The 27,585-nt window shown below is 43.4% G+C and overlaps 3 protein-coding genes across 11 annotated transcripts in view; 1 reads left to right on the top strand and 2 right to left on the bottom strand.

Moving 5' to 3' along the window:
- The window catches only part of LOC133499765 (rapamycin-insensitive companion of mTOR-like), a 32,521-nt gene extending 15,863 nt beyond the window's left edge, over positions 1–16,658 (bottom strand). For 2 of the 3 annotated variants that reach the window (XM_061818091.1, XM_061818092.1), the window contains exons 1-18: positions 16,503–16,658; positions 16,330–16,377; positions 12,887–12,984; positions 9,238–9,302; positions 8,667–8,798; positions 8,479–8,542; positions 7,564–7,690; positions 6,333–6,502; positions 4,681–4,748; positions 4,363–4,430; positions 4,193–4,275; positions 3,339–3,426; positions 2,633–2,723; positions 2,484–2,550; positions 2,002–2,082; positions 973–1,073; positions 717–882; positions 92–193 (exon numbers count right to left, since the gene is read on the bottom strand). In XM_061818091.1, coding sequence (XP_061674075.1) covers positions 92–193; positions 717–882; positions 973–1,073; positions 2,002–2,082; positions 2,484–2,550; positions 2,633–2,723; positions 3,339–3,426; positions 4,193–4,275; positions 4,363–4,430; positions 4,681–4,748; positions 6,333–6,502; positions 7,564–7,690; positions 8,479–8,542; positions 8,667–8,798; positions 9,238–9,302; positions 12,887–12,984; positions 16,330–16,377; positions 16,503–16,551 — 1,668 coding nt within the window. In that variant the 5' untranslated portion in view covers positions 16,552–16,658. Of the gene's footprint in view, positions 1–91; positions 194–716; positions 883–972; positions 1,074–2,001; positions 2,083–2,483; positions 2,551–2,632; positions 2,724–3,338; positions 3,427–4,192; positions 4,276–4,362; positions 4,431–4,680; positions 4,749–6,332; positions 6,503–7,563; positions 7,691–8,478; positions 8,543–8,666; positions 8,799–9,237; positions 9,303–12,886; positions 12,985–15,947; positions 16,069–16,329; positions 16,378–16,502 lie in introns of those variants that run through there. The other variant, XM_061818093.1, reaches the window with a different exon arrangement.
- A 388-nt stretch (positions 16,659–17,046) lies between these two features.
- c4h5orf34 (chromosome 4 C5orf34 homolog) lies at positions 17,047–22,431 on the bottom strand. Its single transcript, XM_061818097.1, has 11 exons — positions 22,131–22,431; positions 21,966–22,055; positions 21,533–21,889; positions 21,008–21,261; positions 20,808–20,903; positions 19,330–19,456; positions 19,138–19,229; positions 19,004–19,070; positions 17,538–17,632; positions 17,419–17,465; positions 17,047–17,301 (listed from the first exon to the last, which is right to left on the bottom strand). The coding sequence occupies exons 1-11, from the start codon at positions 22,323–22,325 to the stop codon at positions 17,132–17,134; spliced, it is 1,590 nt and encodes a 529-aa protein (XP_061674081.1). The 5' UTR covers positions 22,326–22,431; the 3' UTR covers positions 17,047–17,131.
- A 1,479-nt stretch (positions 22,432–23,910) lies between these two features.
- LOC133499769 (E3 ubiquitin-protein ligase RNF34-like) overlaps positions 23,911–27,585 on the top strand; it is a 13,899-nt gene continuing 10,224 nt past the window's right edge. For 6 of the 7 annotated variants that reach the window (XR_009794732.1, XR_009794730.1, XR_009794729.1 and 3 more), the window contains exons 1-3: positions 23,915–24,104; positions 24,549–24,767; positions 26,936–27,352. Coding sequence is in view for 3 of the 7 variants with exons in the window: in XM_061818101.1 (XP_061674085.1) it covers positions 24,099–24,104; positions 24,549–24,767; positions 26,936–27,352 (642 nt within the window). In the remaining 4 variants the exon portion in view is untranslated. Of the gene's footprint in view, positions 24,105–24,548; positions 24,768–26,935; positions 27,353–27,585 lie in introns of all 7 variants that reach the window. The other variant, XM_061818098.1, reaches the window with a different exon arrangement.

The raw sequence follows: 27,585 nt of genomic DNA, 5'->3' as shown, positions 1-27,585 counted from the left end.
ATTTCAACACTTAAAGACCCAAAAAGGCAAGCGTGTGTGTGTGTGTAAGAAATGCACGAAAAACAGTGTCGCAACATGATAGTTGCCTGACCTTAAGGATAGTGCCAATGAGCAACCAGTTCCACTCGAGGTTTTGCTTATGGTTGAGAATGTGACTGTCTCTCAAGTTCATCATCAACGCTTCCTCTGTGTCCTGAACACACAAAAATTGAATTAAAAACACTGTCGGGTTTAGCCTTCATGAGAAATTGTAAAAAGTGCATCATAAGCTTTATTTAACTACCGTATTTTCCGCACTATAAGGCGCACCTAAAAGCCTTTAATTTTCTCAAAAGCCGACGATGCACCTTATAATCCGGTGCGCCTTATATATGGATCAATATTGAGCCTTTAGTGCAGCTCCATCTAATGGATGCATAAAGTAACCGCAGCCTCGACTGTAGCGTCTATTCTATGCGCCTTATAATGCGGTGCGCCTCATATATGAAAAAAAATCTTAAATAGGCCATTCATTGAAGGTACGCCTTATAATGCGGTGCGCCTTATAGTGCGAAAAATAAAGTACTCATCCGTGCTCTTAACCTCTTGAAAATAGAACAGTTTAAACCCTAATCTTCAAAAAGCCACCACTTCTGTTTGTTGGAACTTCCTCAAGGTTATTTGATCAATTATGAACAGGAGGATATGAGGATCTCAAACATCTACGAGCAGCTTACCTTAATGACATAGATGTCCCGTTGGACCCGCGAGTGTGACTCTCTGCGGCTATGTGAGGACACAGACTTGCGGATGATGTGGTCCAGATAGAGGCTGTGTGGTTTAAAACCCTTCTTCTTTCTTTCATGGAAACGCTTCAGATTGTTGACAGCGGCACTTGCCCGACTGAAAGAAAATTGAACATCAATTTATTTTTGGATCGAGGTTTGGGAGGAGCTCACTGTTACGAGAGAGAATCAAAGTGAATGTGCTCACAGTCGCTTTTCCGGAGAGATGTCAAAGGAGGCTGCCATGTTGATAAGGGTGGGAAGGCAGTGCAGGTGGTGACTGTGGGTATGTGGAAGGATGGTGTTTGCCTAAACATAAGACACGCAGGTAGAGGGAAAAGACATGATCACATATGAAATGCAATTGTGTACATCAGAGGTCGGGAACCTTTCAGACTGAGAGAGCCATAAATGCCAAATATTTTAAAACGTAATTTCAAAAGAGCCATACAATATTTTAAAAACTAAATACAGGTGTATTTGCGCATTTATGTAAGACTAACACCTTTAGAGTACAATAAGTCTCTGAATTCTTTTAAATAACATTGTTACGCTGTTGCTAACTAATGATGACAAAAGTACTTCTTACCATTAATGCGACTACTGGTGCTTCATACGTCGTTAGTTTAAACTTCACGCAAGCGTTGAGCCTTTCATCCATTAATCCTGAATGTAATTCAATTTGATTTGCCATCATGATGGTACGATTGCGAATAGTTCTCGCCGACAAAGGCGTGTGTTTTATTCGTTTGATTATCTTGTCTTTATGCGAAGTTGTCGAAATGTTTATTGGCAACATCGAGTACGAATGGTTTGCCACACTCCCCATCTGTGAATTTAGACACAGGAGAACCGTCTCTCTCCACAAAGGCTGTCAATTCTTGTTAAAACCTTCGGTACTCCTCATATTTTTTTCTTTGAGCAACCTTTGTCAAATAAAAAGCGTTTCCATAATTAGTTGCTCCAACCGATCTGCGTTCGACCTTTTTTGCACCTGCGTGGATCGACTTCCACGGCAAACTACGGCGAGCCCACGAGGACAAACTGTCTCTGCGTCATTTGTGTTGCATGCTTGACAGAATTCACATGTGCAGTATGTTGTTATGAGGGCTCTGCGAGCCATATGGAACCATGAAAAGAGCCAGGTATAACTCGCGAGCCATAGGTTCCCGACCCCTGGTGTATATCATAAAAGAGACATTCGTAAACAATATTCATTCGCCTTAGAATGCCATACCATATGTAAAAGCTCGCCCAAGATGATGGTGGCCCTGACAGCAAGCTGATGGTCGTTGCTTGTCACCACTTCTACAAGACCCTAAAAAAAGAGATTCAGCGATAAAGGTCATGATAAAGACATGACAATGTAATATTTGACCCTAATACCCAGAATCCTAATAGACCAAACTCATGAATGAGATTTGACCACATAGACTCGAATTGCATGGTTGTGGGTAGCTACAATGGATTCCACCCGACACACTGAAATTGCTGAACATAATTTATGTCAAAACACAACAATTTGTTTGAATAGCTCAAATATCATGGCTAACTGCCTTTTGAATGGCATTGAATCCATAAGAGAACAAAAGTATTAACTTGCAAGCCTGAAGAAAGTTTTCAATTTCTATCTTCTGTGTGTGAAAAATGTGTGGGCAGACAACTAGAAGCCCATTGTGCCTTGGTGGGACACATTCGTACTACTCCCAAGAGACTCACCTCAAGCAGCCCACTGGTGATGAAGGCAGAGAGCACAAATGCTAAGTAATTATCCATCAAATCAGGTCTGCTCAAACCAAAAAGAGAAAAACAAACTTCATGAGTAACGTCAGCTTTTTATATCTCTGCAGTGTTAGAGCAAGTCTCACCGTGAGCGCGCCCTGTGCGGAAGAATAACTTTGGCTTCAGCAGCAACAAACCCATCTGAGAGTCTCCATGTATCCTGGAACCTGGCCGGGTCTGATGGAGAAGAATTCATTGTAATTGCAGAGCAAAATATTGATTCATTTGATCTTTAGGGATCAAAACTTTATCTCCCCACAACCCTACTTCACCCCTTACAAAAAAAGTTTACCATAATTATTAGCCTACAACCCGTAACTTTTTTCACATGCTTTCAACCATGCAGTTTATGCGGTGATGCGGCTAATTTGTGCATTTTTTCTAACGGCCGCAAGGGGGCACTCGAGCAGAAAAGGTAAGAATGAGAACAGTGGAAGATATGTGCCAAGAAAGTGACTTTTACCGGCCTGGTTAGTGCTGTGCTAGCGTTAGCGCTGTGCTAGCATGCTGCTGCTGTGTTACTCGTGTGTCAGTGATATTTACCGGTAAGTTTTATTTTAACTGGCCCTGTTAGCGAAAGCACTAGCGCGGCGCTAGCGTTAAACTTTGTAAATATCTCGTGTTTGAATGAGCGTGTCAATGTGGGCACTTGCGGCTTTTACACAGCTGCGGCGTATGTATGTACCAAATGGTATTTCCTTTTTTCCTATTTACAAATGTACCCGGTGAGGCTTGTAACCAGGAATTACGGTAACTGTAAAACCTCTAAGGAAAATAAAAGTAATTACTTACCAACACTTAAAAGAGCCTCAGTGAAGTCTTGAGTCATGATGGGCACAGGGAGTCTAAAGATCTCATATAACACCTCCAACAAGCCTTTCTGTACAGAAAAAGTTGTAAAATGAAAAGACAAATAAAATAACCTTTATTCGTCCCGATGGGGAAACTTGCATCATCTCGGGAGCAATAACGGATACAGGAAATAAAGAACTTGTGTGCAAGGAGGACAGGAAATGTAGCCATTGTGTATTCTCAAGCACGTTAACATAACATACATTCGCATCAACACAGCGCAGAGCGGGCCAGAGTTGACACAGTGCTTCTCATTGTGGAATCTCCATCAGTGAACACATTCACCCGAGAAGCACACCGTAAAAAATAAAAACCTGAACTTCTGTTTGTGCGTAAACGATGCAATCTATCCAATGTTTCGGGTGTATATTCAGCTGCAGGCAGGAAAGAAAGAGAAGCGCAATCTTGCCGCCGCAGTGTTAATAAAAGTTGTCCAGTGTTAGAGCGTTGTTAGTGTGTACTGGAGGGGGTGGGCGGGGTTGTCCAATATGGTTGACAGCTCAGGCACCACCACCATCATCATCATCATCATCTTCATGCTTAAAATATGCACAGCAATGTTACACTGAATTTCTCCGAACAATGTCAAGTTCATTTCAGTCCATGAGACAGGAAAGCGTGTATTAATTTCCATAAGCAAACATTTGCTGATCTTCCGTGATCTCCAAATGTTTTGGTTGTCTTCCAGCATAAAACCTCACACTGTACAATATACAGGAATGTCACACATTGCACTCTAATCTTTTTTCATTTGATTTTCAACAAATCAGATTATTTACATGAATAACACTCACCCTAACTTCCATATTTGGTATGCAAAGTAAACCAATTAAAGATTGGATTCCAGAATTTCCAACCTTGCATAGGTTGATGATCCCTACAAGGAAAAAAACAAAAAAACCCAAATAAAATTTAAATCAGAAAGTCTAAAACAGGGAAACTGAATTTTAGCTTCAGGCCTTACCGGACCAAGAGCGGAAAGCTGCCACTATGGCCATTTTACTTGATAAGAAGCGTGCCTCTTTGTCCTCTCTGTGAAAATGAAAACACACCCCTATTAAAAACAGAACAAGGATTTTTTTTTTCCTCTGTCAAAAACTAATCTCTTATTATTAAACACAATTGATATCCTCAAGTCAGTCATTCAGGAGGTAACAGGACAGACCCGAAGGCCAGATGACAAAGATAGCCAACCAAGCCTTCAATGTTTGCGGTGTTTACCAAATGTCACATGACAAACGTTTTCGTTTCTTTTTCAAACCACAAACACACGCTCACTCACTTGAGTTGCCCTTCAGCCATATCTGCATTGTGACGATAGTGAAAATCTGTGAATGGCGCGAGGATTTGCTGGAGAACAGAACACATACAGACACAAGACAAGTGTAAAAGATGATGCAGGCTTGCTCAGACTCAACCAACTTCATAATTGTTTACTTGTTCTCAGACATACACAATCTCACTCAAAAGTTCATATTAATCCTCTGGCAGTTTAATTAACCTTTGACTCAGATCGTATGACATCCATGTGGCTCGTGTGATAGAGGTGGTGGGAACCTTTGAGCCAACTTTTTGCCTGTTTAAAAAAAATGAGGCCATGGCAAAACACTGAGGGTAATTACCGTAATTTCCAGCCAATAAGCCGCGACTTTTTTCCACACGCTTTCAACCCTGCGGTTTATGCGGTGATGCGGCTAATTTGTGCATTTTTTCTAACGACCGCAAGGGGGCACTCGAGCGGAAAAGGTAAGAGTGAGACCAAATATACTGTATGTGCCGGGGAAGTGACTTTTACCGCTCCGCCCCTGTTTGCGCCGCTCTAGCGTGTTACTGCCGTGTCTCAGTGATTTTTAAAAGTATGTTTTTTTTTTTTTTTTCAACCGGTCCTGGTGGCATGGTGCTAGAGTTAGCGCCGCGGGGCTTTGTACCGTCTTTCTTTGTATATATCTCGCGATTCAATATCGGTTTCAATGTGGGCACTTGTGGCTTTTACACGGGGTGCGGCCCATGTATGTACCAAATGGTATTTCCTTTACAAATGTACTCGGTGAGGCTTATAACCAGGTGCGCTCTGTAGGCCGGAAATTACGGTACTTCAAAAACGTCATCTGTAGGGTCTGTCACGTGTTAATTATTTTTTATTTATTTATTTTTGGCAGGCGCTTCCAGTAGTTTGTTGCGGCATCATGGATTATATTGAATATTTTTTACATCAATCCAAGCCATGAATGACATCAACGGTCCTGACTTACTTTTCCAGTCATTACTGGATCACTTTGTGATGATAATGTGGCATTTGTGTTTTTTATTATATCCCAGGCCACATTCAACATAAGACGGCATGAATCAAATACTAGTAGCTGGCAGTAGTTTTTTTTCTTACATAAATATATATTTTTTTTTAACCGGCTCTGTTAGCGGCGCGCTAGCGTTAGCGCCGCACTAGCGTGTTGCTGCTGTGTAACTGCCGCGTCTCAGTGATTTCGATATGTTTTTTAATCAATCGGCCCTGTTAGTGCTGTGCTACTGTGTTGCTACTGTGTACCTGCTGCGTTTTTTTTTGTTTTTTTTTTAACCAGACCTATTCATGCTACCGTGTTGTTCCTATGTTAAACTAAGCTAAGGCATTAAAACTTTGAAAACTCTTTCTGTCTATCTTCTTTCTTTGAAAAATATCTCGTGCTTCAATGTGGTTTCAATGTGGGCTCTTGTGGCTTTTACACAGGTGCGACCTATGTATGTACCAAATGGTATTTCCTTTGCAAATGTACTGGGTGTGGATTATAACCAGGTGTGTTCTGTCGGCCGGGAATTACGGTAATAAAAGCAAGATAGGAAAGAAAGGGCCAGGCTTCGACTGCTAATAATGACACCCACCATACAGGTTGATTCACTTACTCAAAAGGGTGTGCATGCGGGAGTGCGCGCCTGTACCTCTAATTCTACATCGATGCGCACGTACTGACGGGTACGTGGGTGGTTGAGAAGATGGAGGATGGTGGTGATTAGAGCTTCATTGATGCGGCTCAGCTGACAGTCAATCACACTCTTCAAGATAGTGCTGAGGCCTCCCCGTTTAGCGACGACCTCTGGGTTTTTCAGGGCTGCAGAGACAACAAAGAAAAAGAGGGCAAACATAGGATAGGTCCTTCCATCACTGGTAGCCCTCCCATTTAAACACAAATTTCAGACATAAATAGCTTTTATTGATGGTTTATTTAAGCTTGGTCTGCTAACAATCAATTTCATAATATAAAATACAGTAAAACCTCAGTTCTTGAACGTCCCCGTTTTGGAACAACTCGTTTTTTGAACGAAAATTTCAAGATTTTTTTTTTGCTTCTGTTTTTGAACGAAAATCGGTACATGAACGTCCCCGTATTGCACGCAGCCAGAACAGCTGTCCCAGACGCGCTTTGTTGTGAATTCCCTCGCCGCCGAAAAAAACCCGGAAATAACATATTGCACGTGGCCAGACCCGCTGACCCACAACACGCTTTGTTGTGAATTCCCACACCCCAAAAAAACCCGGAAATAATAGAATGCGCGCGGCGCAACCAGTTGCATTTTGTTCATGTCAATTTGAACGCCCCCCCCCCCCAAAAAAAAACAGAAATGACATAACACGCGCGGCGCAACTAGCGCACTTTTGTTATTCTGTGTAACAGCCTCTGTACACAGACGTGTCCCGGTAGAAGAATGTGTTGTTTTTCTTCTTATCGAGTACTACCGTAATAATCCCCAATCATGGCTCCAAAGAAGGCAAGATGCTTGTTTAAAGTTATTCTGCACTTTTGTTAATAAAAAAAAGTTTACAAGGCTGAGGGCCGAGTTGCTACAGATACAGCAATGCACTCCCAGCCTAGCATACTCTACTACTAAAGCATACATTTTAAGCAAAAAATAAATAGATTTCTTCAAAGATGTTATTATATAAAGTATTTAAACTATACAAGTATTTCTACTATGCAGTTTATTATCAGGAAAAGTTAAAAAAATGCTTCAAAAATCCAAATTTTTTTAGGCTTGGAACGCATTATTTCTTTTTCCATTCATTGTAATGGGAAACATCGATTCGGTTTTCGAACAAATCACTTCTCGAACCGTTTTCTGGAACGGATTGTGGTCGAGAACCGAGGCATCACTGTGTAATGATAAGGCTCACCAAGCTCGCAGACAATTGCGATGGCTGCACGGACCATTCGGTCCCTCTCTTGTAGTCCGTCAGTTCCCACGGCAATAATGGAGTTTGCAACAGAGGTGGGGAAAAGCATTGCATTGACAGTGATGATCTATAGACGACAAGAAAAGGAAGGCAGTCTGTCCAATAGGTCGGACCAACAATGTACATGGTAGCCTTTTCACTATTTTCCCAAAATAGTAAAGGTATATATGTAAGTAATACAGTCGTGCTCAAAAATACTGGCACTCCTCGGGTATCTAAAAATATTTAAATGTTTTTTTTTTGTCTAACATGAAATCAGACTAAACCTTTCCCGTTTTAGGTCAATTAGTATGACCAAAAATAATTTCTATGCCATCATAGTGAGAATTTTTTTTTTGGGTGGTTGGCACATGTGCCCCATAGTTCTAAGGACCGGGGTTCAAAACCCAGCCCTGCCTGTGTGGAGTTCACATGTTGTCCCTGTGAAAAAGTGCTTTCCTTACTCTTTAAGGTTGTGACCCACTCACGTTGCTTTTTTGAGCCACATTTTGATGCAACCCAAATATTTTCAATCTCTAGCAAAAATAAAGGGATTGGCCTCATTGTTCTAATAGTTTTGGAGGGGATTGTACACCAAGTTGCGGGCTTGGTCGATCGCTCCTTCTTAAGAACAGAGCCTCTTTCTGTGTGTTTGTGTGCAACCGTGTATGTGTGAACAAGGTTTACAGTAAAGGACTGAAAAAGCTATAAATAGCCTTGACTGGAGAGTTGCGCAGACCATCCACACACTGGATGACACCGCTGCGAACTCAATGATCTTTGTGATAGTAATATGGCAGAGGAATTTATAGCCATTGCAAGAGACGCATTCCTCAAGCAACGTGATTAATAAGAGCGGAGGAAAAGTGTATCTACCTTACGGACTAGTCTCAGAGCCTGAGTCCTTTCCCCTTCGTTGCTTTGCTGGATGTCAATGCACCTAAATACACATTATATCTTTTAGCACAGACAAGCATAGGGGAAAACATTCATTTGAACAGAACCCTTGATGGGGGTAGGGGGCATTGACAAAGGTTTTTCCTTTTTTTCCCCAGCAGTTTTACCTGGCTATCAAATAGTCCACCTGCAGTTTGAGGACTTTCTGCAGCACAATGGTGTCACGGATGAGGTAGCGGAGTGCCCGCAATCCAGCAGCACGCACTTCCTTAGCCTCGTTTAGTAATGCTAGTCGCAGACTAGGGGTTTACCATGTGCATTCAAATGAGGGCCAATGGGAGAGAAACAGTAGAAAAACAAATTCATACATCTGAACAGTTTCAAATGTTACATATCAACCGAGAAATGTAAAATGTCATCACATTTCAAAATGAATCCATCCAATATACCGTAATTTCCGGCCGACAAACTACGACTTTTTTCACGCGCTTTCAACCCTCCGGCTTATGCGGTGATGCGGCGCTAGCGTTAGGGCACCTGGTGCTAGCGGTAAGGCGCTAGCATTAAATTCTTTCTGTGTAACGCTAGGTGTTAGCGTTAAACTCTGTGTACCGAGGCTTATAACCAGGTGTGCTCTGTTGGCCGGGAATTACAGTAATATCATAATTTGTTGTGTCTGAATAATGTCTTTTGGATGCAGTAATTCTCATTCATTGAATTTACACAAACAGCACTTACCAAACAATGATTTCTTCGTATGTAAACCCAAAGATTTCCTCATGATGTCCAACGCTGCATAGCAGCTGCAACAGAAACATTTTTTTTAATGAGAATGGCTCTGTTCAAAATAAGCAGCCCTATCCATTTAGCATTGACTTGAAAAATTCACTGCTTAAGTGCATTAAGAAATTCATGAACACTAAACACCAAGGTAGTCGCAATTCTTTGCAACAATGCGCTTTGCCGATAGATAACTGAATCTTTTCATCACAAAGGTAAAGAGGCAACATGGTGCAATGGCAGTGTTAGTGTATCTATCCAATTGTGTGTTTCAAATGTACTTGGTTAGTTGCGAATATGAAACTTGGCAGAACTTAGATGCCACGCAGGAGAGTGCAGAACTTTGGCTAAACCAAACAATCCTACTACAGGCCCTTGAGCCATGTTGCTTGAAGTTCACACGAAATTTTATTTCATCTGTTCACATTTTTTAAATGATATCCCCAGAACTGATCACCTCCTCTTCCAAGCCACGCCCATGTTCTACCTCACACCGAACAATGCAGCTGACACAAATGAACTGGACCATCGCAGTAAAGATTGCAGGAAGTGCCTCTTCATCGCATACCAACACATGGAGCACCGATCCACAAAAACATGGCACGATTGTCAAGGAAGAAACCAGAATATCTGACAGAGGAAACGGGCAAGTATAAAAGGAGTGTGTGGGGTTATTTTAAGAGGTTGTTGGCAGTGATAAATCACCCCATTAAGTGACTGCCCTTATGCAGACTGTGTGCTATGCTTGGAGCCACAGGGAAATATGAAAATACAAATACTGTACTTTCCGGCTTACAAGCCGCGACTTTTTTTGCACGCTTTCAACCCTGCGGTTTATGCGGTGATGTGGCTAATTTGTGCATTTTTTCTGACGGCCGCAAGGGGGCACTGGAGCGGAAAAGGTAAGAGTGAGACCGGTGGAATATATCTGCCGAGGAACTGACTTTTACGAGCCCTGTTATCGCTGCGCAAGCGCTGTGCTAGCGTGTTACTGCTGTGTTACTGGTGTGTCTCAGTGATATTTACCGGTAAGTTTTATTTGAACTGGCCCTGTTAGCGCTAGTGTGGCACCAGCGTTAGCACTAGCTTTAGCTTGGTGCTAGCGTTAAATTATTTCTGTGTACCATCTTTGCAAATATGTGTTTGAATGTGAATTTCAATGTGGGCACTTGCAGCTTTTACACAGCTGCGGGGTATGTATGTACCAAATGGTATTTTCTTTACAAATGTACTCTGTGAGGCTTACAACCAGGTGCGCTCTGTAGGCCGGGAATTACGGTACAGTTAAATATAGTAAAGCGGTTTATACTGTATGTGGTGTATTGGTACAAATTTTGAGTGCAGCAGTGTCCACGGGGTGGCTGGGTCCCTCTTATGTTAAAATTCATGATTTTGGGCTGTTACATCTGTGAGGTAGCAAGATCAGTCAGCAGCAATTCAAATTTGGAATCGTGGCAAAAGCAGCCGCCGACCCGTGAAAACTGGTCACCCACACACTGGTCACTACTTCAGTTGATTTCAGACGTGTCACCCGTTGTTCCAAACAGTCATAATTTTCCACCTTCAACTGTTCAACAACAGGAGGTTTGAATTTTGTGCCTACATGAGATAAAGAAGGCAACCAGGCATACTGGACCGTGAGGCATCCAGCAATGTCAGGTCAGTGTCATGGGGTAGCACTAACAGGGAAGGTAGCGGAGTGAGTAAGAAAGGTAGCGAAACTGCTCTTTGGATCCCAAAAGGAATGACCTAAAGCAGAAGTAGCACCACAGTCTACACGAGAAACAACAAGACAGATGTTGCAGTATAGAATGAGCCGTTGAAAAGTGTTGAGGAGGATGTTGTTTTGAAGTACTGCTGATCTCAGAACCTAAGCTAGCGGGAGGAGGGGAGAACAGACGGCAAAAGGGACAACTGACATTCTCCGGTGGGATTAGGTCACCCTCACCATCCTCCAAACCTTTTAAGGAATCAGAAGCAACCGAAGCACTTGCAAGGATATCGAGGATGTCCCCAGCTTGTAGTAAACAGGAGAATTAAGTACTGGTACGTCTATCAGTTGCAGTCAAACAAGTCAGAAACTCACTTGGACATTACGGGCTGGATATCAGTCACAATATGCCTCCAAATGACACCCAATGAGCTTTGAAACTCACGCAATCAAAGTATATCAAAAAATATTTGAAAACAAATCTATTCCTGGATTGATCAATTGGTCTGTTTTACCAATTCAACAAGACATTTGTCACTGTCCTCCTTAACTCTGCCCCTCTGTTATTGTTATTGTATTTATCTTAGACTAACAAAAATGCTTGAGGATGTGTTTAATAAATGAAATATTAAAATAATGAAAACCTGAGTTAAATCAAGAACGCTAAATGAATTGGTGCATCTTTAAAGCCCAAGTGTCATCCCTATAAACATTCTAAAATAGATATTGTCATGAAAAATACATATAAAATTATTCACTTCAATGTCTACACGAAAAAATGAATTTGAGCGGAGAGAGCGTCATCCATGCGCAAAGTTCCGGAAGTGTCAATCGACATCCAAGCTGTCGCCATATTGGCTGCATCTACTGTCCGTGACGTCACCCCGGACATTCGCCATTGAAAACACGTTGTGGCACCTACTATGGGAGACGAACACGCCCCTTCTGACACAGAAGCTCTTTTTGAAGAAGAGAACATCTCACAACCGAGGGGCAATATTACCCTATCGTTTTGAGCCATATTTAGATGATATGCGGATCACCAAACCACCTCCCTGTCTGATCAACCACCTCGCGGCAGTGATAAAAACAACGTAGCCCGCGAGTGACGACGACGACGCCGCGGCAGCCAAACTGCCTCTCCGTCTGATCCCCCTCCGCGCGGCGGTGATAGAAACAACACCGCCTGCGAGTGACTACGACGCCGCGGACAAACCACCTCCCCGTCTGATCCACCTCCGCGCGGCTGAGATGAGCCACCCTGTCGTTTGCAACCCACGAAGCTCTCGTCCTTTGCACCCGTGCAATCCATTTTTCAAGACGAACCGGTTCTTTTGGTAAAGTATGAAAAATGAATCTATTTTCCCGAGTGTTCGAGCAATATCCAGCAATACAACGACCCGGCATTTTGGCTAACACGAAGTAACAATGAGCAACCTTCCAGCAGGTAAAACTAGTATAAACAGACGAGACCGCTTGAGTGCGCTACTGCCCTGTATGTAACTTCCTGCTTCTTCTCAAAAACAAATCCATCGAGAGGATTTTCATGGCGGTTACAAAAAGCCAAATACGTCAAAATCATGTTTTGTGGTAAAAAAAAAACAAAACAAAACGGATGGGTCCATTTCGGCTGCCTTTTTTTCCATTAATAACATACTAAAAACCATGCATTCCATGTCAGTGGGGCTTTAAGGCTCTATTTTAAGAAGTGAGATTAACTTCTTCTGATTAGACATCCAACAATTAAAAACAAACTCAAAAATGGACCCCAATAAAATGCATCATGGTGCACGAATTGTGGCTGGTTGGCCGCTCGGTGGTTTTTAATAACACATTCCCAGCGGTGTGAACACAGCTCATAAAAATGATGAAAACTGTACAATTGAACAATATTACCTTGACGAAGTTGTTCAGGTGGCCAAGTTTTCGCATGTTACTGACTCCATGTGGTTTGGCCACATTTTGAAGTATTTCCCTGAAGTTTTCTGGGGGTTCTGCAGGAAAGGAAAGGAAGAAAAAGAAAAATTAACTACAATACAAACACATTTCTACTATCATTTAGGGACGCGTCGGGTATGTTGTAGGAAGCAAGTCGGTTTATCTGGTCAAAATAATATTAGGTGTACAGTAAACATTGTCTAGACAGGATAATTGTAAACTTGATAGGGGACGTGTTTTTATTTTTCAGTTCATTTAACAACTTCATTCTTAATGTTGATTAGCTACTGGTCGTTGTTCAGTTCCTGTATTTGTCAAAAAAAAAAATTCTACAGTATAAAAGACAAAATGTGCTGTCCTTTATAAACCGCTTATCTTGTTCAAGGTCACAGAGCTACAACATTTTCCAGCTGACTTGAGGCACATCATGTTCTCGTCTCATCAACAGCCAATCGCAAGGCTGACACGGCGTCAGAAACAATTCACACTCACGTTCACTCCTCCAAGAAAGTCATCTATTAAACTAGAATTCCACCACTTTTTTTAAGAGTACTTACATTTGACTATTCACCAATTCAGAGTATAATACTGTATTCCTGTGATTACGTCTTTCAATTGTGATGAAAATCTCTTATTTTCCTCAAATACTGTACAAAAATGATTTTGTAAACACTTAATAGGGTAAATACTACATACTACAAAACCAGAAGGAATTAGCCCAACTGCGATCATATAGTGCGTCCTGGCGAAAGTATTCCAATATGACTGGCAATCCGCCTTGTAAACCCATTTACAATACTGTTCAGAAAGAAAAAAAGATTCCCTTTCATTTACAAACTGGACCTTAAAACGACTCACACTAGTATTAGGTGACTGTTACTGTAAACATGAACAGCAGCTACATTGAACAGCAAGCCACCGACTAAACAAAATACAGCAAAAGTGACACACCGATGCATGGAGTTACCTACGACACACAAACAACGGCATGCACGTTCGTTACAAAGGTCATTATTCTTCTCACTTCTGCGGAAAAAGTGTGTTTACTTCTGCAAAATGCCACTTTAAAAGCCACGCAAATCACAATTTGGGCTCATAATCAAGGAAAGGAAAATGAGCACATAAATGCCTAATTATCAAGTATTTCGGATCATCATCATAAAAAAAACAGCGCAATGTGCATATGGAGCAAAGCGGGCAACGAGACTCCCAAAACTCTGTGCTTGTTGGGGCGACCCCTTCCCCCCCCTCATCTATTTTGCAAGATTAACTTGCTCTGCTATCAATTCAAACATCCATCCATCTTCTTAGCCGCCTATCCTCACAAGGGTCACGGGGAGCGCCGGAGCCTATCCCAGCTGTCAACGGGCAGGAAGCAAGATATACCCTGAACTGGTTGCCAGGCAATCGCAGGCCACATTGAGACAAACAGCCACACTCACAATCACACCTAGGCGCAATTTAGAGTGTCCAATTATTGTTGCATGTTTTTGGGGTGTGGGAAGAAACCAGTCTGCCCGGAGAAAACCCACACAGGCACGGAGGAGAACATGCAAACTCAACACAGGCGGGTCCAGGATTGAACCCGGCGACCTCAGAACTGTGAGGGCAACGCTTTCGAGCTGATCCACCGTGCCACCTTAATTCAAACAATATTCAAATATTAACTATCCTCTGGGACAGTAGGGCGAGAGTACCAAGAGAGAACCCACACGAGAACAACTATGCTAAACAATGGCAATCCCCTGTGCAAGCAATATCATAAAATATCACATTTGATAAGAGAAGGCCTAAAATGAATCAACTTTCACTCCAGCTTGATCACCATCTCATGATCAAACAAAAAAAAAGTTAATGGGCCGTCGCAAGTTGAAACAGATTTTAGAAATTAATCATTAATTATTAATACATTGAAACGAGCGGACCGAATTCTTGTTTGAAAAAAAACAAAACACTAATGTATATGTAAATAAATAGTTCGAGTAAGAGCGGCATGGTAAAGCGTCAGCCTCGCAGTTCTGACGACCCGGGTTCGATCCCGGCCCCGCCTGTGTGGAGTTTGCATGTTCTCCCCAAGCCTGCGTGGGTTTTCTCCGGGCACTCCGGTTTTCTCCCACATCCCAAGGACATGCTTCCATTCATTGGGGACTCTAAATTCCCCCTAGGTGTGGTTTGTCTCTTATGTGCCCTGCGATTGGCTGGCAACCAGTTCAGGGTGTACCCCGCCAACTGCACAGCTGGGATAAGGTCCGGCACTCCCCGTGACCCTCGTGAGGATAAGCGGCAAAGAAAACAGATGATCGAATAAGTCAATAAATTCCATTAGAGATGTCACATATAGTGAAACAGAACGTTTGTTTTGTCATATTTCTTTTTGTCACTAAAATATGTTAACTACCTCGTATATAAATGATTTTGGCAAAGAACTGAGACTTGTTGTATCAGGGCGGCACCGATTGCCGGTCACAAATTCCCTGTGTGTCGTTACATAGTTGGCCATTAAAGCGGATTCTGAATTTCTGATGACACCCCCCCAGAAAACAGAAAAGCTTCAACTGTCATGCTGACTTGTTAACATGTTAAATCCTCAACAGCCTGGATAGTTTGCAGCATTATATTATTAGGTACAATCTGTCCAATCATGCTTCCCAGTCTAGTTTATATTTTGATTTTGAGACTTCTAATAAAGTCAATGAAAGAGTGACCCTCCTACAGTAGACACACTGTTGGAGATTTACCCCACCCGGTCAGAAATAACTCATGTCCATCCACAAATTCCAGTCATGCTCTCAATATTCTGGGAGAAAAGATTTTACGCAACACGCTTTCAATGCCGTCGCAAGCTTGCTAATTAAAAAAAAAATTGAATACAACCACGATCCAATGAACAGCGGAGACGACCGGAGCGAATGCAGCAACGATGGAAATCCATCTGGGGGGCACCGGGGCACGATCTCGGTCTTAGCGCTGCAAGCAGATCATCCCTGCCACACTGTGTGATGTTTCAAGGCTACTCAACTGTCAAGATTTCCCAAGGCAGACGAATGCGTGGCAGCGGCAATTCTGCCCGTTTGGCCTCAGAACGAGCTCCGCTGCCCACTCGCCGATCCAAACAACCGAGTGTCGTCATGGGTGGTTAGCTGTGGCAGCTAGCTACCGCGAACTCAGCTAGTTAGTTAGCACGCGAGCGGCTGTTATTAAGATGGGACTCGCGATGATATTGCCCGAAAATGACGGGGAAAAAAAAAAAAAAAAAACAAACTCGGTGACATGAACAAGGAAATACCGAGTGCCGTCTGCTGGGCCGCACCTTTCGCGGCTTGTGTTTCCAAATAAATAAGAGACATCCGTGCTGAAACAATAATTGCTTTCAGTGTGATGTGAAGCTGCCTTTTGCTCACCTCTGGTTAGATCCAGCGGTACGTTCTCTTCCCCGCTGTCATTCCGACCTGTCAGAAACGCACACAGCGAACACTGAGAATGGAGACGCTCGGGTCCTCGGCTGCCTCAGAAACTCTACATTTGCAAAAGCCCGACAATAAACACGCCACCGAGTCGGGTTCTGCATGCTTACCTCGCATCCGAAGACTCCGGATAGGACGGCCGCGGAAGCTGGCCGCCATGTTTCCAAGAACATCCACAACACCGGAAACTTCGTGGTTTCTCGCGAGAAAAGACGAAACGGGGGTTGTTGTCGCGACAGACGTTTCACAGATTTGAGATCAGCCGAACCGGCTTCTTTCCAGTTGTAACATCGCGGAAGCGGCGAATTCCAATCTGACCTGGTGGCAGTTGACGGTTGCGACACGGGAACAAAAACAAACAGCCAAGGAAGATCTTTGTTGCACTAACTTGAATGAGCAACTCAAGTAGAAGTTATTCATTTTAAATAACTCCGCTGAACAGAACACGTATTGTACTTAAAAAAAAAAGATGAAGAAGCCACGAAAGCCGGGTTTTGAGTTGTTACTATTATGTGAGGCAGCCTTAGTGTTCCATATTAGAAAGTTTAGGAACCATGAACCTGGTGACTGAAAATTGCTCACATACCCATAACATAACATTACAATTCTGGGAAAATAGGTAAGTAAACAATGCTATAACACATACAATACTTTATTGTAATTATTTGAGTCACATGCACAAAATTCCCAGCAATCAAAATATGTCGGCCTTCTTCAAAATATTATATGCTATCTTTCTTCAGGTCATTTTGGCTGCAGTTAAGAACTCTTCGATGTCCTTTATGGCCTTGGATGTCCTCTGAAGAGCTTCTGCAATGCTGCCTTCGCAAACTTCCTCATAAGTGATTCCTGCCAAACCGTTTGGTGCACATCCTTTCTCCCTTGACATGTCACCGTTTTCTACAACAGCTGCGGACACAATGTTAAAGACCACATTTGCCCTGATGTAAAGTTCGAGCCTTTGTAGCTGACATTATGAATTTGATTGTAATATGTATATAATAACATTTAATTGCTGAAGGATACAGTTACATCGCTGTATGTTTGCAAGCTCTGCAGCAGCCACATCTGACCTGAGATTTATGAGAAAAAAACGTCAACAAATCATCAACTGTATTCAGAAAACACAACAAAATTGAACTCACCGACTTTTGACTGTCTCTCGATCATTCTCATGCCGTCCCGGAGGAGAACGATGGGACACGTGGGCATCAACCGTTGTTGCTTTGAATACATTTTGCTATAAACAAAGGAAAATGTGTTGAGACAATGCATATTCATGTGAAAGTCAAAAGAATGGAGGAAAAGTGTGCTAGTCCCCATTTTTAAGAACAAAGGCGATGTTCAGAACTATGGAAACTACAGAGGAATAAAGATGATGATCCACACAATGAAGTTATGGGGAAGAGTAGTGGAGGTTAGACTCAGGACGGAAGTAAATACTGCGAGCAACAGTATGGTTTCATGCCGAGAAAGAGTACCACAGATGCATTATTTGCCTTGAGGTTGCTCGCGGAAAAGTACAGAGAAGGTCAGAAGGCGCTACATTGTGTCTTTGTAGACCTTGAGAAAGCCTACGGCAGAGTACCAAGAGAGGAACTGTGGTACTGCATGCGCAAGTCTGGTGTGGCGGACAAATGTGTTAGAGTAGTTCAGGACATGTATGAGGGCAGCAGAACAGCTGTGAGATGTGCCATAGGTGTGCCAGAAGAATTTAAGGTAGAGGTTGGACTGCATCAGGGATCCATGCTGAGCCCCTTCCTGTTTGCGGTGGTAATGGATAAGCAGACAGATGAGGTTAGACTGGAATCCCCTTGGACTACGATGTTCGCAGATGATATTGTGATCTGCAGTGAAAGCAGAGAGCAGGCAGAGGAACAATTAGAAAGATGGAGGCACGCACTGGAAAGGAGAGCAATGAAGATTAGCCAAAGTAAAACAGAATATATGTGCTTGAATGTGTGGGACGGAGGAGGAGGAGTGAAGCTCCAGGGAGAAGAGATGGTGAGGGTGGACGACTTCAAATACTTGGGGTCAACAATACAGAGCAATGGAGAGTGTGGTAAGGAAGTGAAGAAACGGGTCCAAGCGGGGTGGAACAGTTGGCGGAAGGTGTCTGGTGTTCTATGTGACACAAGAGTCTTCGCTAGGATGAAGGGCAAAGTTTATAAAACAGTGGTGGGACCGGCCATGATGTACGGATTAGAGACGGTGGCTCTGAAGAGACAGGAAGAAGAACTGGAGATGGCAGAAATGAAGATGTTGAGGTTCTTGCTTGGAGTGAGCAGGTTGGATAGGATTAGAAATGAGCTTCTTAGAGGGACAACCAAAGTTGGATGTTTTGGAGACAAGGTTCGAGATTGTAGATTTCGATGGTTTGGACATGTTGAGAGACGAAACAGTGAGTATATTGGCAGAAGGGTGCTGAGGATAGAGCTGGCAGGCAAAAGAGCGAGAGGAAGACCAAAGAAAAGGTTGATGGACGTTGTGAGGACAGTGGGGGTTGGTGAGGAGGATGCATGAGATAGGCTTCAATGGAGAAAAGATGACACGCTGTGGTGACCCCTAACGGGACAAGCCGAAAGAAGAAGATGTAAAAGTCAATCTCCACCTGTGGCATGCAGCTTGTTGTAGTGGGGAGACTCCATTTTTTGGCCTTGTCGTATCTGGCGAGAAGCCTTTGAAAAAAAACAGCGCTGTGATGTAGAAACAAGTCGACGGCTTTACTGGACTGCTGCATCTTACCTGCTTGCACAACTCACAACTGAGCAAATAGAGTACACCTGTCCAGGTATGTCAGGCGGGAGGCCATTTACATGATATGTGATCTCTTTGACCTGTGGTGATGAAAAAGGAATTTGGTTTGAGTGTCTGCCCGGAGAGCCCGTGCAAGTCAATAATGGACATTTGAGACGGATCAAAAGATGAAAGGCTGACATTTGCCGGCGATGATTGGCACTCGGGCTTGTAATGAGTAAAGTACGTGTTGAGAACGCCATTAGATCGGATGACAGACCCGTCCCCTGGAGAAACTTCGATGACCGACACATCTTGATCCAGGATCCTACACAAGAGACGTTCCGGCAGTTGTTATAGCTGACGCGAGAAGTTCGTCCTATAAATAAACTCAAGTTAAAACCCGAATGTTGAGGAGGTGTTTAACGTCTCACTGAAGCTGCAATTTCAAGACTGATCAAATTTGAGAATGCCAGACCCAAATGCAAAGCCGAGGAGTATCATTTTGCCAGCATCGGAACAGAATTAAATCAAGTGAGGGGAAAGAAAAAAAAAACAATAACCGGCAACTGGCAATTATTTACTTCCATAGATGCCTATCTATGGAAGGAAATAATTGCCACCAGGATTTGAATTTGAAATTGTAAAGTGATCACATTTTCAATACAGGTAGTCCTCGGGTTAAGATGGTCTCGACCCAACACGTTTGAACTTTACAACGTCCGTCCCCCATTTTGTCCGGGTAATGCTTGTCCATGTTTGTGCGCCGGGAGTATCTTCGCATTTTTCGCCCTCCTTTTTCGACATTGTGGCCCCAAAGAAGAAAGCTGTGTCTTTTAGCAATGGTTCTGCAGCCAAAAGAAAATCCATTACCATGGAAACAAAGCTCGAGATCATGAAAAGATTGGCGAAAGGAGAGACGCCAACACCACCAAAGCTTCAGTCGGTCGAATGTGGTGACAATTATTAAAGACAAAGCCCGTATTTCAGCACATGTGAAGGGTTCCGGTCCTAAGTCGGATACAATGATCGCAAAACAAGGTTCTTTGATACTTGTCGAGATGGAGAGGATTGAGGACCAGGTTCCTTCGTGGTAGCTAAGCACACCCTCTCCTTCTTCTTCTCCATCCACCACTCAACAGTCATGCTAAGTACATCATTTTATTTATTTCATTGTATTTTTTTTAATACAAAGTATTTTGATGTAAATTCTGACTTTATTGGCGGAATCCGACTTAAGTCGAAATTTGAGATAAGTCGCTACTCTAGGAACGGATCTCGGTCGTAGACCGAGGACTCCCTGTAGTTGTATTTCAGTCTAACCTTTTAATGTTAACAATTCACCTGGCTACAATTCGTTGTCTGAAATTCACCGTCTGTGCCACCAGGCAGGGTTACATCAGGTCAGAACTGAACACCCAGCCAATCGCTGTTACGCTTTCTTAGTCACGCGACGTCACATACGAAGAAAGCGTAACTGGATTGGCTGGCTGTCCGGTTCTGACCTGAAGTAACTCTGCCCGGTGGCACAGACGGGGAATTTTAGACAGCGAATTGTAGCAACTATTGAAAATGTGATCACTTTACATTTCAAATTAAAATCCTGGTGGCACTTATTTACTTCCATAGGCGTCCAGTCAGTGTACATTTTCATCCACTAACGTTGATTTTATGCAGACCTGTATGTCACGCCTTGGTGCCACATGACTTTCACCAGTTCTGTTGGGGAGATTTGATCTGGTTGGCTTTCGGCGACAAGGTCTTGAAACTTCCAGCTTTAAAGCAGGAAAAAAAGAAACGAAAAAAAACAACAAAAAGATGTACAACGACAACAAAAGTGGGTTGAAAGTGTCAAATTCAAGTGAGCTTTGAAATGAACCTGTGAAAGTGAGGGGATGGGCAGACGAGTGGCAGCGCTTCAGGAAGGACAAACTTTCTCTCTTCGATATTTAAATCCGACGCATTTAGAATTTGCTCAGCCTTCGGTCCTGTCCGCTCTTCTCCGCAAGGAGGACCGCAGAGACGGGATGCCCGGTAACGGCGAGCCAAGGAGACCGGGTAGCACCAAGGTGGGGCAACTGCGAGACAGGAATGATGCTGGACCAGCGGGACAGACTGGTACTTGTCCTCTGGCTGAAAAGACAACCCCGGTAAAATACTGTTCTTGGTCAGTGCTCCACTGCAATGTCACTAAAACATTCATAAAAGTGCAGACCGACATGTAGCCTTCGACATTTATGAATTGTGAAATCGAGGTGGAAATGCATACAGATGTGGGAGTGGAACTTCTCAATCATCCTGGCCATGAAAATCTGCACAGGTTAAATTGTCAGAAAATGGATTCCTCATGTTTGTTGATTTTTTTTTTTCCGAGAAGCTCTTTGGCAGCGGTACTAAACCGTACCTTAACCTCGTCAGTGACGACCCGAGCGGAACATGACTTGTTCCTTCCCGCTTGATGAACATCTCCCATTTCAACGCTGGGGATCTGCGGGCCTTCCGCGGTCTTTCGGTTCCAGGCGCTCGCATGCAGCTCTTGACCGTCCGCGATGCTTTCAGGGTCCCTGCTCCAACCTGGTGGCTGCTGACGGAGAGGTTGGCTGAACCTGCACGCATACTCCACGAAAAAATCTTGGCCCGAGGGCGACAGCGTCACATGAGCGCGTTTGTCCTCTGATTTGATGATGGTTTCGCCTCCAGGTCCCGACTCTGCCTCACAGGAGGACCAGCTGGGCCACTGCACTTCCAAGTTACTGTAATACTAAACAAAACCTGTCAGGGGGAAATCTGCAGGATTGGATTTGTCGAAGGCATGAGGAGACACAAGCAACTGGTACCTGTTTGTGAGCAGGAGAAGTGAGTTCCTCTGGCAGATATGGTCGACTGGCGTACTTATTCCTGAATGCCAGCGCAGCGACGATCAACTCCTGCAAGGCCGACATCGCTTTAACGAACAAACCCACGAGCTACACGCAACAGTTTTTAAATGGAGATATCGATACTTTATAAGCGCTGATAGTGAACCGCGTCCTCTGTCGCACTCTCGCGGCAGTCTGAAGCTGATGAAGTCCAGAGTCGAGCGCAGCTTTCACCAGCACGAACTCGCTACCGCAAGGCGAAAGTTGGAGCTGCGTACCGTTGCCGTAGCGAATGTACACGGATTCGTCCTCATACATGATCATCATCGAGGCTTCCATCGTCAACTCAACATAAAGACACCTCCGTTGAATTCACGCGCACATTCAAAATAGGAGCTGTCGGTGACGTCATCAGCAATGGACGCCCACAAGCTGTTTTTGCACTGATCTACAAAAAAAAAAAAAAAAAGACTGGATGGCTCATTGGCAACCAAAACTGAAGTTGCCATCCGCCATGTTGATACTCCCAAAACAACCGTGCCGACCTGTGCAGTGAGTGCGTTAATCGGCAGTTTCATGAATGTGAGAAAACATTCCACAGGTGAGTTAGAAAGAGTTACTTTGACACTGTTAAAGTTTGTTTGTAAAGGCTTTTTTTTATTTTCTGATGAGCTTAATTCACTTGAAAAAAGTTTTGTTTACCGTTGTTGTTGTTCACTCTGCTCCACTTCTATAAGCTGACGATTTTGCGCAAAAAAAGTGATGGAAATATTTTCCAAAACGTCATCAGTGGATAAGCAAGAAAACAAATTTTCTGTGAAAATTTTTGATCAATTTCGTAATACAGAACTCTGCAAATTGAATTTGATTTTCAAATGCGAGGAAACAAGTTTAATTTTCTGTCTGAAATAGGACGTCGCAGAGTCAACAAATTAACAATGGCTTTAGCATGTATTTTCCCATTGCGAGTCCTTATTTTCCAAAATATATCTAACTGATTGACTTCAAATTGAATGTTTTGAGGATAAAAAAAATGCCTAGTTTTTTGCTATGTTATGATGATAGTGCTTCACAGCGTATTTTGGGAAAAGTTAACATGCCACGGAAATCGGGCCCTAGGCAATATGCAAGGTTTCTTGCTAGTCACGTTATATATCTTTCCTTTGCACTTAGCCTTGTTTGGTTTACCAAATCGAATTAAAAATCCTTCATGTTACAACGACCCACCATAATCCAACCTGTAAACCATGTCCTCCACACGTTTTGGGAGTACCAAGATGGCGGCCGGTGCTTTCAACCAAACGACATACCACTTGATGTGTATGCGCTGTCCAGTCTTTTTTTTTTTTTTTTTTTTCAAGATCAGTGTGTTTTTGACAGTGGTGACACTGGCAACTTTTAAAATGTCCACAAAGGTATCACTACTATCAGAGATTTTAAAAATGTTTTTTACATTAAAGCGCGTGAAACTGTTTATGAATGGAAGTGCATATTTTTATTTACCTGGCTTTTTAAAATGTTCTTTGTAATAAAACTACGATTCAAAATGTATCAATTTCAAATATCTTGATCAGTGCCATTTTTTGACGGATTCAAAATCCGAATAAGTGATTTATAACCATAGGAGGTAATTTTTTTTTTCATCTGCAAATTGCAAATTATTCTCTTGTTTGGAAACCGGCAGCTGAAAAATTGCAACTTCTAAACTGAAAAGTGTACGTTGAATATTTTGATGGTTAAATAAATACGTGGTAGTAATTCGAATTCAGCACCTGATGGCGCACATATACTTGAATACATATTTTTCTCTTGGTCAATTTCCTGGGGTTATGTGCTTTTTCACCCTATTAGACACGTTTTAAGCAGCGATTTGAACTCCCACCAGTTGGTGGCGATAAAGACGCGTGTCGTCTTTTCGCGCAGGTGCTGAGCGCGAAGAAGAACGGTGACTGGGCTAGCTATGTGCTTTCCTGTAATCAGCCGTAATCGGCGCACACAGCCAGACGTCGCCGTGGTTGTTGTCTGACGTTTGTGCAGCTTTCCGAGGGACGTCCACCTTACCATGAGTACACTGTCAACGTGCCAGTTCTCTGTACACATACCGGAGCTGCAATGAAGGTCCTTTTCCAACAATCTCCGTAGAATTGCCAGCTCTCTTTGCTTTGTAGACGTTTGCTAGCATGCAGACAACACGAGCAATGGACCCCGAGCTTCTGTTATCGGTGGCGAAATGATCCTAATGTTAACCTTTGCGAATGTAGTGTTGCGAACACGGTGTTATTTTGTCAGTGACACTGGGGTTGTGTCTTCTTGCTGTCAGTCACGTCGCTTTTGTGTGTAAATGTGAAATGCGTCAATGATGCTGCTTTCCTTGTGAGGCCAAACGCTAGGAGTGCATATTTGTTCTTGTGAGACAAGAACAACACGAGTTGTGCTGCTGTTTTCATCGAGCAATATAATTTCTAAACTCATAATATTGAAAGGAACCCGTTGATGTTCTCGCCTTGGATGTGGAAACTGAAAGATCAGCTGAACTGAAAGTAGTTCCCTTTTGACTGTCAGGCAGGGGCTTCGTCGGTTTTGGCTTCCTGCTGCGGTCTGCTGAATGAAGTGATGGGCACGGGAGCCGTCAGAGGCCAGCAGGCAGCTTTTGGGGCCGGTGCCGGGCCCTTCAGGTTCGCCCCCAGTGCCGGATACTCCACGTACCCGCCCACTAGCTCAGGGTGTCCCAGCCTGGTGTGCAAGTCCTGCGGTCTGGCCTTCTCGGTCTTCAGGAGGAAGGTACAGAATGTGCTCCGCTTGTGCTGGAAGCTTCTGCTTCTTTATTGATTGCTCCGGTGTGAAGGGCAAAGTATGCATTGCACATAGGACACGCAGTAAGAGACATTAAGTATGGTTTTTGTTAAAGTTTGTCATTCTTTGCATGCCCAGCTGGATTTAAGTTGTTTGTCAAGCAAATGACTGCTCATGAGGGATCGGTGTCACAGAAATTTGTATAATGTCCAATAAGCCTTTATTTTTCAAATCATTTTTAGCTTGTTGTGTTAATAAGAATAAACAATCATGCTCAAAATCATATCAGTCTTAATCCGTTCGAAGGCAGTGTCCCATTTTTGGGGTGTCATGATTTTCACGCATTATATCCTTCAGTATATCAAAATATTTAAGTGTTTTAATCTGAAGCCATAATTTGGTATCAGGAGAGGATGACTCATCAGTCAAAGTGAGCACGAAGTTATTTCCCTTTCCTTCCTGACCCAACATGGCTGCCTCAAATTATCACATAACTTAACTATAAACAAAAAAGTGTTATTTCCTTGATTGTGGCCTGTTAAGAGACTTTTATCTCAATAAGGCAAAAAATTGCCACCCAGCCCATGAATGGGTTGCCGTAGGTCAGTGGTTGCCAGTTTTTACACCAAGTACCACCTTATAAAATATTTGGCGCTCCAAGTAGCACCGTATCACATTCCTAAAAAGTATCTTTAAAATAATTGTAAGCCACTGTGTTAATGATTCAGTTCAAATGTACGTTAGAGTTAAAAATTGGAAACAAACAGTTCTAAAGAGTTAATCGCCAGTTTCTTGTCTTTAAAATTTAAATGCTACTAAACTTGACGCAACAAATTGAGCTGCTGTAACATTATGCAGAATTTGAAGTTAAATTCAGTACCTCTAGGGGGAGCCTATGTGCCACGAGACATACTCATACAGTACTCAGCCACCGACTGAAGTCTTAAGACAAAATCATTGACAATTGTCTATGATCAAGTGTTTTCTTACAACATGGGTTGGAAATGTGCTAAAGAAATGTATTTACACCAGAAAGCAGATGGATTTTTTTTTTTTCTAATTAGAACCAAAGTGCAGTCCCAGCTGATTAGTGAAACAGATGCGGAAATTGGCGCCCGAGCTATGCCGCCCCCATCTCATTGCTCACGTTCGGCCGTGGCAGAGGGTCTCGTTCTATCAGGATCCTCCAGCTTGTCTCAGTCACTGGCTGTTGAATCCCAGTTCATGCATGTATTACTTTTTGATCATTCAGGGATGAGAATTTTCCGCCGATCGGCGGATTTCCGACTTTTTCAGATCAAAATGACCATTCTCGAGATAAGCCCAAATCCGTTGAGAAAATTTCAGGGGGTAGTGTATCGTGCGCCTGCCTCTCGGTGGTGGGCTCCGAGCTGCAAGTTCAGCTTCGTGCTAGCACAAGCACGACTATCATATGCCGTTCTAACTTGCTCGGTAGTGTAAATATTTGCATTATGCGACATAAACATGAAAACTTGTTTGCGGCAGATTACTCGATTGGACAACAGAGTTATTCAGTATAGCGATCCAATCGTGTTAGTGGTTAATCGAGTTTCACCATTGCCGTGTACATGTGTTCTCAGAAATCGCAGTGTAACTTGTTAGTTAGCCAAGTAGCGCGAACTCAGCGACGGTGTGTTCAAAGTTTTACGATGGCGAAAGTGTTGAAAAAAAGGATGAAGATCGAGCGAGGGCAATTGACAAGGACGCTGGAATCAAAAACTGTTTCAAGACGGGCATGGCTTGAAAAAAGTGTAACAGTGCAGATAGGACCGAAAACGGTATCAACATGGCTAACCGAACACATACAAAAAGTGGACATTCCCGGCAAAGTGCTGTGTACGCTGTGTTCCGATAGGAGCAAAAATATCCAGGGGGAAACTAAACCCCCCCACCGCCCCCTTCGACAGACATTTTCAGTCTTTTTCAAAATTGGTCATTCTCACACATGTCTTTGCAAAAAGCAACGTGCAAGCTGCTGTCTCTGTGTGCAGACAATCCGGGGCTCATTGAATCCTCCTTTTCGCAGGCGGGTCGAACTTCAGCATTTTTGTGCGGTAACTCGTAAACGTGACTAAATACCCGGAATGTCTTCATTCCCAATGCGTTGTGTTCCTTTTTTTCGACCTGCTCTCCAGCACATTTGCAGTGACTGCAAGAAGAGCTTCTGCTCTCTGTGTTCCGTGCCTCTGGAGAATGCGCGCATATGTGCCACCTGCCACCTGCTGAAGGCGACGGCCTTCCACCGTCCGCGGCTCATGCGTCTAAGGATCCGGGACCTGCGGCAGTACTTGTTGCTCCACAACGTCCCGACCGACACTTGCAGGGAAAAAGAAGACCTGGTGGAGCTGGTGCTCTGTCACCAAGGCTGCGAGGAGGAGGACGAGGAAGACGATGAGGAAGAGGAGGAGGAGGAGCCTGACGCGAGTAGCCTCCACTCGCGGTCCATGTACACTCTCGCACCTTCGACCACACGGTCCGCCTCACAGCTGTCCCAATTCGCTGCCTCTCAGGGGGAACCTCTCAGCACCAGTGATAGTTCTGATAGCAACCAGGTCAGTGCATGAATCCCTTTTTGTTCAATTCACTTCGTAATCATTCGCTCGTACACTGCAAGGGACTATATATATATATAGGTCACTCATCAGTTAAATTAATAAATACCGTAATTTCCAGCCTACAAGCTGCGACTTTTCCACACGCTTTCAACCCTGCGGTTTATGCGGTGATGCGGCTAATTTTTGCATTTTTTACTAACGGCCACAAGGAGGCACTCGAGCCGAAAAGG

Source organism: Syngnathoides biaculeatus, chromosome 4, assembly GCF_019802595.1.
Source record: "Syngnathoides biaculeatus isolate LvHL_M chromosome 4, ASM1980259v1, whole genome shotgun sequence".
NCBI lineage: Eukaryota > Metazoa > Chordata > Actinopteri > Syngnathiformes > Syngnathidae > Syngnathoides > Syngnathoides biaculeatus.
This window is presented reverse-complemented; position numbering and strand designations above follow the sequence as displayed.

Coding starts and splice junctions, on each gene's coding strand:
- c4h5orf34 (XM_061818097.1), bottom strand. CDS start 22,325: ATGGAAGCCTCGATGATGATCATGTATGAGGACGAATCCGTGTACATT. Junction 21,262..21,532: donor TCGTCACTGACGAGGTTAAG/GTACGGTTTAGT, acceptor TTGTCTTTTCAG/CCAGAGGACAAGTACCAGTC. Junction 17,302..17,418: donor AAACATACAGCGATGTAACT/GTATCCTTCAGC, acceptor TTGTGTCCGCAG/CTGTTGTAGAAAACGGTGAC.